The sequence below is a fragment of the Pseudochaenichthys georgianus genome, unplaced genomic scaffold (assembly GCF_902827115.2).
Source record: "Pseudochaenichthys georgianus unplaced genomic scaffold, fPseGeo1.2 scaffold_1654_arrow_ctg1, whole genome shotgun sequence".
Lineage (NCBI taxonomy): Eukaryota > Metazoa > Chordata > Actinopteri > Perciformes > Channichthyidae > Pseudochaenichthys > Pseudochaenichthys georgianus.
The window spans coordinates 1-14598 of NW_027262463.1; the positions used below are offsets into that span (position 1 = coordinate 1).

General features: G+C 47.8%; 1 protein-coding gene across 1 annotated transcript; it reads left to right on the plus strand.

Annotated features, from left to right (window-relative positions):
• Positions 1-260: 260 nt before the first annotated feature.
• LOC117441298 (complement C5-like) lies at positions 261-11881 on the plus strand (the record flags this gene model as incomplete). Its single annotated transcript, XM_034077490.2, has 10 exons — positions 261-351; positions 1142-1181; positions 1337-1439; positions 3024-3098; positions 4103-4208; positions 5449-5532; positions 6288-6377; positions 9233-9319; positions 11398-11536; positions 11623-11881. Coding segments are annotated over 10 exons (957 nt in total), but the record flags the coding sequence as incomplete, so codon positions are not given.
• Positions 11882-14598: the final 2717 nt, after the last annotated feature.

A 14598-nucleotide genomic window follows, 5' to 3' on the forward strand; every position in this document is an offset into this window, starting at 1 on the left:
ATGTTCCCTAGATGTTCCCTTGATGTTCCCTAGAAGTTCCCTTGATGTTCCCTAGATGTTCCCTAGATGTCCCTAGAAGTTCTCTAGATGTTCCCTAGATCCAGGGGAATATCTACTAATATCTCTGGATTTGGATTTAAGCACCATTCACAACGTTAAGGCCCTAATAACTTCAATAAGGGTTTTTCACAGCCATGAGATCCATGATAAAAAATCCATATTGATTAAATATGAATAACAACATGGTATTGTTCTTGCAGCTGAAGACGGTGTACTATGAGACCACCCCCCCGGCCCAGAACTGTAACTTTCACCTGACTATCGAGGCGGTGGGCCCCAACAACTCCACAAGTACGACTTCTATTACTCTATTCCGATCACAGTACCACGTTAACAACCCAACGTAACCATGGAGCAAGGTGTTAGATTACTAGGTTAATGCACCTGTGACGTCCCGTGGTGGTCAGGTTTTTAAATATAATATGTTACAGATTATGGTTTATTTATTACATTTTGGAGATTGTGATATTGCTAAATTGTCCAAACCAGTAAAGCGTAACTTTACGAATTTACCAGATTATTTTTTCTTTACGCACTTAGAATTTATATCCACATAACTGATGATTTTTTATAGAACATATCATTGTGTGAAGTTGTCTGAAAGCACCTGCAGCCCCGTCTGAGTTTCACTAAACAGGAATGATTGTATTGGGAACATGTTGTTGAATGTCCAGCCCTGAAACACACTGTTGTCTTTGGACGAAAAGAGTTGGAGTGAAAAGGTAAACGTTAAAAGTACAGCTTACATTTAGTTCTACCTGGTTAATAAGAAGTCCTCATTTGAGGAGCGTATTGGAAAAACTAATTACGTATCGTCGACGGCAACCATTGATTTGATTTACAGTCAACGCGCCGTGGAGTTTCAAACACGTGTCTGGATGTCTTTAAAGAGCCTAAAGATTTAAAACAACTTGACCCCATTTTCCGGAAATATTTACTGGAAATCATTCATCAGGGAGAAAAAGATGCAACGCAGCAGAAAGAGTTTCATTATACAGCTGGTTTCTCAGTGACTGGATACGCTTGTTTGTAGAACATGGAAACATGGAGTGTGGGGGTTGATGTGTTCTTCTCTCCTCAGATGCCGGCATGACTGCTCCTCACCTGGTCGCCTGTGCAAAGTGAGGGAACTCTAATACAAGATGTGTAAAAGATCACTGACGTTATACCGTTGTTCGGTGGCCGAGAGGTCCAACGTCCAGAACTCTTCAGAACTCTTCAGAAACTACGCTAAAGGGAATCAAATGAGTTTAATTTCCCTTTTCATTGTTTCCAGGTATAAGCCTCCCCCCAACGAGTTAGTCACAGAGTCCAGTCTGACGGTGATGGAGATCCAGCTGCCCACAGGTGTGGAGGCGTTCCTGGAGGACCTGAGACAGGTGAGGCTCCAGGTGTTCCTGAGAGGCTGCAGGTGTTCCTGAGAGGCTCAGCCCTTTACTCACTATTACACAATAAGAGATTCCAGGAGATGGGTTTGATGGTCTTCCAGGAGATGGGTTTGATGGTTTCCAGGAGATGGGTTTGATGGTCTTCCAGGAGATGGGTTTGATGGTCTTCCAGGAGATGGGTTTGATGGTTTCCCAGGTGATGGGTTTGATGGTTTTCCAGGAGATGGGTTTGATGGTCTTCCAGGAGATGGGTTTGATGGTCTTCCAGGAGATGGGTTTGATGGTTTCCCAGGTGATGGGTTTGATGGTTTTCCAGGAGATGGGTTTGATGGTTTTCCAGGAGATGGGTTTGATGGTTTTCCAGGAGATGGGTTTGATGGTTTTCCAGGAGATGGGTTTGATGGTTTTCCAGGAGATGGGTTTGATGGTTTTCCAGGAGATGGGTTTGATGGTTTTCCAGGTGATGGGTTTGATGGTTTTCCAGGAGATGGGTTTGATGGTTTTCCAGGAGATGGGTTTGATGGTTTTCCAGGAGATGGGTTTGATGGTTTTCCAGGAGATGGGTTTGATGGTTTTCCAGGAGATGGGTTTGATGGTTTCCAGGAGATGGGTTTGATGGTCTTCCAGGAGATGGGTTTGATGGTTTCCCAGGTGATGGGTTTGATGGTCTTCCAGGAGATGGGTTTGATGGTCTTCCAGGAGATGGGTTTGATGGTTTCCAGGAGATGGGTTTGATGGTCTTCCAGGAGATGGGTTTGATGGTCTTCCAGGAGATGGGTTTGATGGTTTCCCAGGTGATGGGTTTGATGGTCTTCCAGGAGATGGGTTTGATGGTTTTCCAGGAGATGGGTTTGATGGTTTTCCAGGAGATGGGTTTGATGGTTTTCCAGGAGATGGGTTTGATGGTCTTCCAGGAGATGTGTTTGATGGTTTTCCAGGAGATGGGTTTGATGGTTTTCCAGGAGATGGGTTTGATGGTTTTCCAGGAGATGGGTTTGATGGTTTTCCAGGAGATGGGTTTGATGGTTTCCAGGAGATGGGTTTGATGGTCTTCCAGGAGATGGGTTTGATGGTTTCCGGGAGATGGGTTTGATGGTTTCCAGGAGATGGGTTTGATGGTCTTCCAGGAGATGGGTTTGATGGTTTCCAGGAGATGGGTTTGATGGTTTCCAGGAGATGTGTTTGATGGTCTTCCAGGAGATGGGTTTGATGGTCTTCCAGGAGATGGGTTTGATGGTTTCCAGGAGATGGGTTTGATGGTTTCCAGGAGATGGGTTTGATGGTCTTCCAGGAGATGGGTTTGATGGTCTTCCAGGAGATGGGTTTGATGGTTTTCCAGGAGATGGGTTTGATGGTTTTCCAGGAGATGGGTTTGATGGTCTTCCAGGAGATGGGTTTGATGGTTTTCCAGGAGATGGGTTTGATGGTTTTCCAGGAGATGGGTTTGATGGTCTTCCAGGAGATGGGTTTGATGGTTTCCAGGAGATGGGTTTGATGGTCTTCCAGGAGATGGGTTTGATGGTCTTCCAGGAGTGTTGATGTGATAATTGAACTGTTTGATCTGCTGTGTTTCAGTTCAGAGACTTCGAGGACCCGAGCATCTCTCACTTTGAGCTGCAAGGAAACACCGTGATCATCCAGGCCGACTCTGTGAGTGAGACCAGCGGAACAACGTTTGCACATTGTGTGTTTAATGTTCAAATGTAATGTTGTGTTTCTTTGTAGTGATTTAGTGTCTCCGTGTGTCTCTTTGTGTCTCTTTGTGTGTCTGTGTGTCTCTGTGTGTCTCCGTGTGTCTCCGTGTGTCTCTGTGTGTCTCTGTGTGTCTCTGTGTGTCTCTGTGTGTCTCCGTGTGTCTCTTTGTGTCTCTTTGTGTGTCTGTGTGTCTCTGTGTGTCTCCGTGTGTCTCTGTGTGTCTCTGTGTGTCTCCGTGTGTCTCCGTGTGTCTCTGTGTGTCTCTGTGTGTCTCCGTGTGTCTCCGTGTGTCTCCGTGTGACTCCGTGTGTCTCCGTGTGTCTCCGTGTGTCTCCGTGTGTCTCCGTGTGTCTCCGTGTGACTCCGTGTGTCTCTGTGTGTCTCCGTGTGTCTCTGTGTGTCTCCGTGTGACTCCGTGTGTCTCTGTGTGTCTCTGTGTGTCTCTGTGTGTCTCTGTGTGTCTCTGTGTGTCTCCGTGTGACTCCGTGTGTCTCTTTGTGGTCATGTGTGTCTCCGTGTGTCTCCGTGTGACTCCGTGTGTCTCCGTGTGTCTCCGTGTGTCTCCGTGTGACTCCGTGTGTCTCCGTGTGTCTCCGTGTGTCTCCGTGTGTCTCCGTGTGTCTCCGTGTGTCTCCGTGTGTCTCCGTGTGACTCCGTGTGTCTCTGTTGTGTCTCCGTGTGTCTCTGTGTGTCTCCGTGTGAATCCGTTGTTCCTGTGTGTCTCTGTGTGTCTCCGTGTGTCTCCGTGTGTCTCCGTGTGTCTCCGTGTGTCTCCGTGTGTCTCCGTGTGTCTCCGTGTGTCTCCGTGTGACTCCGTGTGTCTCTGTGTGTCTCTGTGTGTCTCTGTGTGTCTCCGTGTGACTCCGTGTGTCTCTTTGTGGTCATGTGATGAAGACCTGTAGGTGATTAGGATTAACCGTCACTAATGAATCTTTTATTTTGTGACGACTTCCTGTCAGGTTCCCTCGGAGGACTTCCTGTGCGTTGGTTTCCGTATCCGGACGGGCTTCAGGGTGCGGGGGGCGAGCAAGGCGCTGTTCCGCGTCTACGAGCCTCAGGACAAAGGTCAGTCAGGACCTGCTGTGCATGCTGGGATGTGTTGTCCTCGTCAGCTCTGTTTGTAGTTCTTAGTCTTCAGTTCAAATGTTTCCTCTTAAACCTTTATGCTGCGTTCACACCGGACGCGATGCGACGTTTGGGGGCGGCGCGATTACACGTAACGTCAATGCAGAGACACGATCAGACGCAAATTTGCTCCGACGGCGCGCATGACGCGGTGGACGCGGCGCGAATCACGCGATTGAGGCGATTGAACTTTGCCGCGTCAAACGCGAGAGTTCAATTTTTTCAACTCGGGCGTCAAATTCACGTGACGCCTTCTCGCGGAAGCCAATCAGCGGTGAGGATCTCAGCCTGCCGTCACTGACGTCCAACCAGAAAACATCAGCCGTTAGCGGTTAGCTGTTAGCCCTCAGAGCTCACAGCTCCTCATATCTGTTCAGAAACTAGACAGAAGTTAAACAAGTACAAACCACAGACTGCCTGTGTCATGGAGAATACAGTCGCTGCTTTATTTATGTCTGTGGGCCGTTGCTGTGAGGGTGGACGGTCGGAGCATATATAGCGTTAGCTTAGCCGATCTCCATTCAGGGAACAAGCATTCTAAAGGTGTTTCTCTGCCGTCTGTCTGCAGACTCAAAGCATTCATTCATGGTTTTTACTAACCGGTATCAGTATGTTGTTACGTCGGCATCATTTAGAAACGTGTATTACAATTTAATCACGGTAAAATATGTTCATGTTGTTGTAGCTCCCGAGCCAGCGCGTCTTGTTTGAATGATGCGAGTAAACACAGCTGGCAGCCGCGGTGAAACTCGAGCGACGAGAGCGATATCGCTTGCCGGCGGACGTGTCTGAAACTCGACCAACAATCAATCACATGAATCTCCCGCCCCTGACACACAAGCAGCGGTTTGATTGGCTAGAGCTCGTACTGGCATATGATTCGATCGGCTGACGCTTCTGCCGAGGCGTCGCTTCCCACGATGCAGTTCGGCTAAAAGTGACGTCGCCCGATTCAAAGTGGACGGGCCGTAAGACCCACTTTTGATAAATACGTAAATCTTTTATCAGAACATAATTTGTATGTGTAGTTTTTAATCAGTCAAACATTGAATTTGTTTTATACTTCTTATATCAATATTATGTCCTGGTACGTTACAGTTTTATTTACATCTGTTATTTAATTTGTTATCAAAATGATGAGATAGATTTTAAATGTTGGGATCTCTCTTTTGTCCCACAGGCAGTAAATGCACCATACAGTTTTCCTACCAGGAGCAGAAGCTGCAGCGCCTCTGTGTGGACGACGAGTGCCAGTGCATGACAGGTAACATCTGATCGCCTCGTGATCACAGTACGAATAATAACACACTTTATTTAAGTAGTTGCAGCAGCTCTATGTTCTATAGCTCTATGTTCTATAGAGAGGGTCTCTGCAGCAGCTCTATGTTCTATAGCTCTATGTTCTTTAGAGAAGGTCTCTGCTGTAGCTCTATGTGCTATAGCTCTATGTTCTATAGCTCTATGTTCTATAGCTCTATGTTCTATAGAGAGGGTCTCTGCAGCAGCTCTATGTTCTATAGCTCTATGTTCTTTAGAGAAGGTCTCTGCTGTAGCTCTATGTGCTATAGCTCTATGTTCTATAGCTCTATGTTCTATAGCTCTATGTTCTATAGAGAGGGTCTCTGCAGCAGCTCTATGTTCTATAGCTCTATGTTCTATAGAGAGGGTCTCTGCAGCAGCTCTATGTTCTATAGCTCTATGTTCTTTAGAGAAGGTCTCTGCTGTAGCTCTATGTTCTATAGCTCTATGTTCTATAGAAGCTCTATGTTCTATAGCTCTATGTTCTATAGCTCTATGTTCTATAGACGCTCTATGTTCTATAGCGCTATGTTCTATAGCTCTATGTTCTGTAGCTCTATGTTCTATAGAAGCTCTATGTTCTACAGCTCTATATTCTATAGCTCTATGTTCTATAGCTCTATAGCCCTATGTTCTATAGCCCTATGTTCTATAGCTCTATGTTCTATAGCTCTATGTTATTATATATCATATATAATAGTGTTGTATTAAATGTTGCAGCTGCGTGCGCCGCCTACAGAGGGAGCACGGACCCCGCGATGACCGCCGACAAGCGCCTCGCGGAGACCTGCAGGCCGCACATCACATACGGTGACACACACACACACACACGCACACACACACACACACACGCACACACACACACACACACGCACGCACACGCACACACGCACACGCACACACACACACACACACACACACACACACACACACACACACACCTAACCTAACCCTAACCCTGGAACTATTGGTTACTAAAAGGTGAGACTAATATCTCTCCACGGTTCATCTTATCAAGGAAACATCTTCCTCCTAAAACTGACTACTCAGAGTTAATGCTTACACTTTCATTAGTGTCCTCATAACCCTGGACCGTCGTGTCCTTGATCTGATCATAACCCTGGACCGTCGTGTCCTTGATCTGATCATAACCCTGGACCGTCGTGTCCTTGATCTGATCATAACCCTGGACCGTCGTGTCCTTGATCCGATCATAACCCTGGACCGTCGTGTCCTTGATCTGATCATAACCCTGGACCGTCGTGTCCTTGATCTGATCATAACCCTGGACCGTCGTGTCCTTGATCTGATCATAACCCTGGACCGTCGTGTCCTTGATCTGATCATAACCCTGGACCGTCGTGTCCTTGATCTGATCATAACCCTGGACCGTCGTGTCCTTGATCCGATCATAACCCTGGACCGTCGTGTCCTTGATCTGAGCTCTAACCCCTACCTCCTTGACTGCTTACCTATCCCTCAATACGTCTCCACAGCGGGCTGACTCTCAACTGAACCATGAACCACCTGTGGTGCACTCCAGACGTCTGTATTTACTGAGGAGTTCATCGTCTTCATGTTGCTCCCAGTAAAGAGGGAGGTCTGACGTGTCCCCTAAGCACCTTGTCTGACGTGTCCCCTAAGCACCTTGTCTGACGTGTCCCCTAAGCACCTTGTCTGACGTGTCCCCTAAGCACCTTGTCTGACGTGTCCCCTAAGCACCTTGTCTGACGTGTCCCCTAAGCACCTTGTCTGACGTGTCCCCTAAGCACCTTGTCTGACGAGTCCCCTAAGCACCTTGTCTGACGTGTCCCCTAAGCACCTTGTCTGACGTGTCCCCTAAGCACCTTGTCTGACGTGTCCCCTAAGCACCTTGTCTGACGTGTCCCCTAAGCACCTTGTCTGACGTGTCCCCTAAGCACCTTGTCTGACGTGTCCCCTAAGCACCTTGTCTGACGTGTCCCCTAAGCACCTTGTCTGACGTGTCCCCTAAGCACCTTGTCTGACGAGTCCCCTAAGCACCTTGTCTGACGTGTCCCCTAAGCACCTTGTCTGACGTGTCCCCTAAGCACCTTGTCTGACGTGTCCCCTAAGCACCTTGTCTGACGTGTCCCCTAAGCACCTTGTCTGACGTGTCCCCTAAGCACCTTGTCTGACGTGTCCCCTAAGCACCTTGTCTGACGTGTCCCCTAAGCACCCCGAGCCCCTCATGTTGAGCCCCTTTTGAGACATTTCTAACAGCGGTTTCATTCCACTTTTTACACTATTTAGTTACAAGATAGATTCATTTCATGAAGTATTTCTGTGTTCTGTACTTCCTTCTGTCTCTCCCCTCGGTCTCTCCCCTCGGTCTCTCCCCTCGGTCTCTCCCCTCGGTCTCTCCCCCCGGTCTCTCCCCCCGGTCTCTCCCCCCGGTCTCTCCCCCCGGTCGCTCCCCCCGGTCTCTCCCCCCGGTCTCTCCCCTCGGTCTCTCCCCCCGGTCGCTCCCCCCGGTCTCTCCCCTCGGTCGCTCCCCCCGGTCTCTCCCCCCGGTCTCTCCCCCCGGTCTCTCCCCTCGGTCGCTCCCCCCGGTCTCTCCCCTCGGTCGCTCCCCCCGGTCTCTCCCCTCGGTCTCTCCCCCCGGTCGCTCCCCCCGGTCTCTCCCCTCGGTCTCTCCCCTCGGTCTCTCCCCTCGGTCGCTCCCCCCGGTCTCTCCCCTCGGTCTCTCCCCCCGGTCTCTCCCCTCGGTCGCTCCCTCCGGTCTCTCCCCTCGGTCTCTCCCCTCGGTCCCTCCCCTCTGTCGCCACTAGATGGAGCTAGAGGTCTAACCGGTCATGGTGGCCAGTCGGACCGCTCAGCACACACAGCGTACCCCTCCCCTCTCATAGCAGCCCACTGAGGGGGGGGGGGTAATGCTCCGCTCTGGCTGCATGTCTGACCGAATACACATCTCCACAAAGAGCTGTCTGACTCTCAACTAAACACTATCTGATTCACTTCTGATCTTCCCCCCTGAGCTCATAATTAATCGCTAAACTACATTCTCACTCTTTCATTCTGTGTCTTCTGAACCCCGTCCCCTCTCGAACCCTCGGGCCTGACGAGAGGGTGACGGGTTGCAGAGAGACGACCTTTTGGGCAGGGCAGGTGTCCGCGGTGAACATCGCTCACCGCCTCGTCTCTGTTACTCAATCTCAATATGACCGGATCCACTTCACGCCCTGTACGCTTCTGACTCAGTCGTGATGCTGAGCTAGGGCTAGGGTTAGCACGAGCCGACACGGCCTCTAGTGCGTGCGCCTTTCCGTGGATCTCTGTACGACCATGGAGTCGTCGGGCGACATGGGGAGATCCGGTGGCCATTACACAAACCTTACCCTTACCCTAACCACACACACACACACACACACACACACACACACACACACACACACACACACACACACACACACACACACACACACACACACACACACACACACACACACACACACACACACACACACACACACACACACACACACACACACACACACACACACACACACATCGAGCTCCACACACTGTTCACGCTGCTATGCACATTCTCAGAGATGTTGAAGTGACTGTTGTTTTGTAAACATTGATTGTTGTCTTAATGAATAAATCAAGATGGTCCGATGACACTTCCTGTTTGTCTCCTGCAGCCTATCGGGTGACGGTGAAGTCTTCAGCTGCAGAAGGAGACTTCATGTCCTACACAGCCACCGTAGAGGAAGTCCTGAGGAAGACACGTAAATAAATGAGCAGGAGAGGACTCTTTAAAGTAGAGACACTGCATACTGATATACACCTGAACATCAGCAGGAGAGGACTCTTTAAAGTAGAGACACTACGTACTGATATACACCTGAACATCAGCAGGAGAGGACTCTTTAAAGTAGAGACACTACGTACTGATATACACCTGAACATCAGCAGGAGAGGACTCTTTAAAGTAGAGACACTACGTACTGATATACACCTGAACATCAGCAGGAGAGGACTCTTTAAAGTAGAGACACTACATACTGATATACACCTGAACATCAGCAGGAGAGGACTCTTTAAAGTAGGGACACTACATACTGATATACACCTGAACATCAGCAGGAGAGGACTCTTTAAAGTAGAGACACTACATACTGATATACACCTGAACATCAGCAGGAGAGGACTCTTTAAAGTAGAGACACTACATACTGATATACACCTGAACATCAGCAGCAGAGGACTCTTTAAAGTAGAGACACTACATACTGATATACACCTGAACATCAGCAGGAGAGGACTCTTTAAAGTAGAGACACTACGTACTGATATACACCTGAACATCAGCAGGAGAGGACTCTTTAAAGTAGAGACACTACATACTGATATACACCTGAACACCAGCAGGAGAGGACTCTTTAAAGTAGAGACACTATGTACTGATATACACCTGAACATCAGAGGAGAGGACTCTTTAAAGTAGAGACACTACATACTGATATACACCTGAACATCAGCAGGAGAGGACTCTTTAAAGTAGAGACACTACGTACTGATATACACCTGAACATCAGCAGGAGAGGACTCTTTAAAGTAGAGACACTACATACTGATATACACCTGAACATCAGCAGGAGAGGACTCTTTAAAGTAGAGACACTACATACTGATATACACCTGAACATCAGCAGGAGAGGACTCTTTAAAGTAGAGACACTACATACTGATATACACCTGAACATCAGCAGGAGAGGACTCTTTAAAGTAGAGACACTACATACTGATATACACCTGAACATCAGCAGCAGAGGACTCTTTAAAGTAGAGACACTACATACTGATATACACCTGAACATCAGCAGGAGAGGACTCTTTAAAGTAGAGACACTACGTACTGATATACACCTGAACATCAGCAGGAGAGGACTCTTTAAAGTAGAGACACTACATACTGATATACACCTGAACATCAGCAGGAGAGGACTCTTTAAAGTAGAGACACTACATACTGATATACACCTGAACATCAGCAGGAGAGGACTCTTTAAAGTAGAGACACTACATACTGATATACACCTGAACATCAGCAGGAGATGACTCTTTAAAGTAGAGACACTACATACTGATATACACCTGAACATCAGCAGCAGAGGACTCTTTAAAGTAGAGACACTACATACTGATATACACCTGAACATCAGCAGGAGAGGACTCTTTAAAGTAGAGACACTACATACTGATATACGCCTGAACATCAGCAGGAGAGGACTCTTTAAAGTAGAGACACTACATACTGATATACGCCTGAACATCAGCAGGAGAGGACTCTTTAAAGTAGAGACACTACATACTGATATACACCTGAACATCAGAGGAGAGGACTCTTTAAAGTAGAGACACTACATACTGATATACACCTGAACATCAGAGGAGAGGACTCTTTAAAGTAGAGACACTACATACTGATATACACCTGAACATCAGCAGGAGAGGACTCTTTAAAGTGGAGACACTACATACTGATATACACCTGAACATCAGCAGGAGAGGACTCTTTAAAGTAGAGACACTACATACTGATATACACCTGAACATCAGCAGGAGAAGACTCTTTAAAGTAGAGACACTACATACTGATATACACCTGAACATCAGAGGAGAGGACTCTTTAAAGTAGAGACACTACATACTGATATACACCTGAACATCAGCAGGAGAGGACTCTTTAAAGTAGAGACACTACATACTGATATACACCTGAACATCAGCAGGAGAGGACTCTTTAAAGTAGAGCAGATTGAACTCTGTGTGTACTTTAAAGAGTCCTCTGCTCTCCTCTCAGAGCTGGAGGCGGTGACTTCAGGCTCTGAGGTGGAGCTGGTCAAGAAGGCGACTTGCAGCTTGATGGATCTCAAGAACAACAATCAGTACCTGGTGATGGGAGCCAGCGGGTCGGAGGTCACGCTCAGCCGGGGCTTCAAGTCAGTGCCTCACTAACCTCTCTGTAACACCTCTCCTCTGCTCCGTGTCCTCTCTACTAACCTCTCTGTAACACCTCTCCTCTCAGGTATCGTCTCCCCATGGACTCGGAGGCGCTGGTGGATATATGGCCGACAGTTTGTAGTTCTCCCGAATGTACGGACTACGTTTCACAGCTGGAGGACTTTGCTCTGGACCTGCAGTTAGACGGCTGCCTCAACTCATCGTAACTCACTTTTTAAAGTTAATAACAAAGGACGAATGTTATTCGCTGACGATGTAAACAGACGTCTCCTTCAACACACTGTGTCATCATGTCATGTGCCAATAAAGGTTACATAATCAAACACGTGAAACTGACTCGTCACTGGGAACATGGGGAGGAGCTGATCTGAGAACAGATGAAAGGTATTAATAACGTGTGGTGGACTTTCCAGACCGAATCCGCTTCCGGTAGAAAGGAACAAATAGAAGTTTAAACAAACAAAACAAAACAGAAAAGCAGTCGGGAGGAAGTTGGTTGAGGGGGCGGGGCTTATGGATATGTTGAAGAGGGGGGTTTGGAGGCGGGGCTGGAACAGGGTGAGGGACCCAGACTCACGGAGGTCTTGGGGGACGGAGCTGCCACAGAGAAGGCTCTGTCCCAGAAGCTCCGGAGTCTGGCCTCGGGATGAGGTGGATCTGAGGGTCCGGGGGGGTCGGTAGAGGGTGAGGAGGTCAGGGAGGTAGGGGGGGGGGGGGGGGGGTCAGCTAGAATTGACATGTCGGTAGATGGTAATCATGAACCCAAGGTCATCAGATCATGTCCTGACCGAGGTCCCCGTTCTGTCGGAGGACGTTTAGCAGCCGTGTGGAACGTGTTCGCGGTCAGGTGTCGCTGCTCGTTACTTACGGTCTTGTTGACATTGTTCGCAACCGTCCTCTGGTTCGATCTGCGGCCCGGACGAATACATGATGACTGATCGTCACAGGCGTACGATGTCGGCCGAAGCACAACCCTGTTCCTGTGCGAGTACCGTCGGCCGTCCGTTCTTTACCGACTGGTTCTTTTAACGTCCTTTTGTACGAATGTAATTCTTCATTTCACCGGTCATATGGTTTCATCTTTGATACCGTTGATCTTTTGTCTTGAGGCGTATCCATGCTCTGATGAACGTGTGCTCGGGTCGATCCTCGGGCAGCGAGGCCTAACACGCGTACACGTCTCATTGGTGTATTCCCTTCATGATGCATCTCCACACGGCGGCTAAAGCCTGAAGTCAAACTGAATAAAGTTACATTATATTTAATTAAATGAGACATTTCTACCATTGAAAGCGCACGTTCAGAGCGTCACCTCAGCAGACCTTCAGCGCTGACTCCAGGTCAGTTCACAATGGAATCCTCTGAGGGACGGAGAGGACACGCTCCGATGGACCGGAGCAGCAAGCACTCTCCAGAGGACACTCAGATGCTCTCCGGAGAGGTCCTGCTCAGACGCTGGGAATTACCACGTTCGACTAAAACCTCAATATCTTTTCACGTTAAAATGTTTGTGCTTTTTGTTTATTGTGTTTTTACGGGACAGAAACGCCTGACCTGAGATCAGCTCTGAAACATTCATTTAAATTCATATCTGTAAAAAGGCACACAAATGAAAAAGCCTATTAAACTAAATGTCTCTGAGTTTGTTTCATAAATAATAGTTTTAAAATATTTCCTTTTCTAAAATTGTTCATTATTTTTTCTTAAAATCATGACTTTAATCAAATCGCCCCAAATCACAGAAAATGCCTCAAAGGGCTGTACACCGAAAACGAGAGCAAAATACAAATATCATAGCACAAACACGATGACAACATTAGGAACAACAACAACAACAACAACAACAACACAAGAAGTTCCACGTGATGCTAAACCATTCAGAAGTGAAGACGGAGACGACAGGGAAGACGGAGGCAGAGATGTGTGTGAGTTTCTGGGATCTGAAGCGATTCCAAAGGGAGAAATGGCGCGGAGGCCTGCGAGCTAGTTCAGGCCACGCCCCCAGGAAGTGCGCCGGACTCAGAGGGAAATATTCGTTGTGTCTGTCACTGCCATAGTGACATCAAATTGTTTTTGTGTAGGTTTCAGTGCCTCCACAGTGAAATGCGAATGCACCCTGAGCGCGTCTGCGTGATCATTGCTGCACAACATCTGGGTGAAAAAGAGAATCCCCTTCAAGGAGACTTGGCACTGGAGGCGGATGAGAACCTGTGGCTCCTGCTGGCATCCGTGAAGATATCGGTGGACGACTTACCCGCAATCACATACTAAACAACCTATAAACCTATATATTTGTAATATGAACGCTGTTTTTTTGCAATTGCATTTCAATAAACTCCCTTTGTGATCACATATTTTCATTAGGCCGTTTTTATTCAAAGAACACAAGAACTTTAAATAACAACATTTTGGAGAACTATTAACATGAAATGGAGATAAAAACAAGTAGCCTACAACACATATGATTAAAGAATGAACAGATTGTCTTCTTCCGTCAGGATTAGCTGATTATTAAGAATGGTCATTTGGAGACTCAATTTCTCCTCCTCAATCTTCTCGTGTTCCGCTCTCAATTTGACGGTCTCCACCTCCACACGAATGATTTCTTTCTCCGTCAGTTCCCGCTGTAGCTCAGTCAAATCCCTCTTCCTTTTTCGGGGTGGGGCCATTTGGGATCCCCCTTGAGTCATCGCTGTGGGTGAGGGACTTCCCTCTTCTCTGCGGTCCTCTGAGTCTGTAACATTGCAAGTTACTGTCAGTTGCTATCAACTGCCGTGATTGCTAATTGTTATCTTGCTAGCCGTGATGTCTCACGGGGGTAATGTGTATATAGATAACGTAGGGAGATGTTACTCTATGAATGACTTACCACTAGTGACAGCTGACACGTCTGCATCAACCTCTTCACATGTTGAGGTTGACGGCTCTGAGCTGTCGATCCCACTCAACCCGGTGAAAGTGGGGGAATCCTCTCCAAAGATAGCTATAATTATATCGCTATATGGAGAGGTTTTTGGAGCAGGGCCTCCGCCGGTCGGAG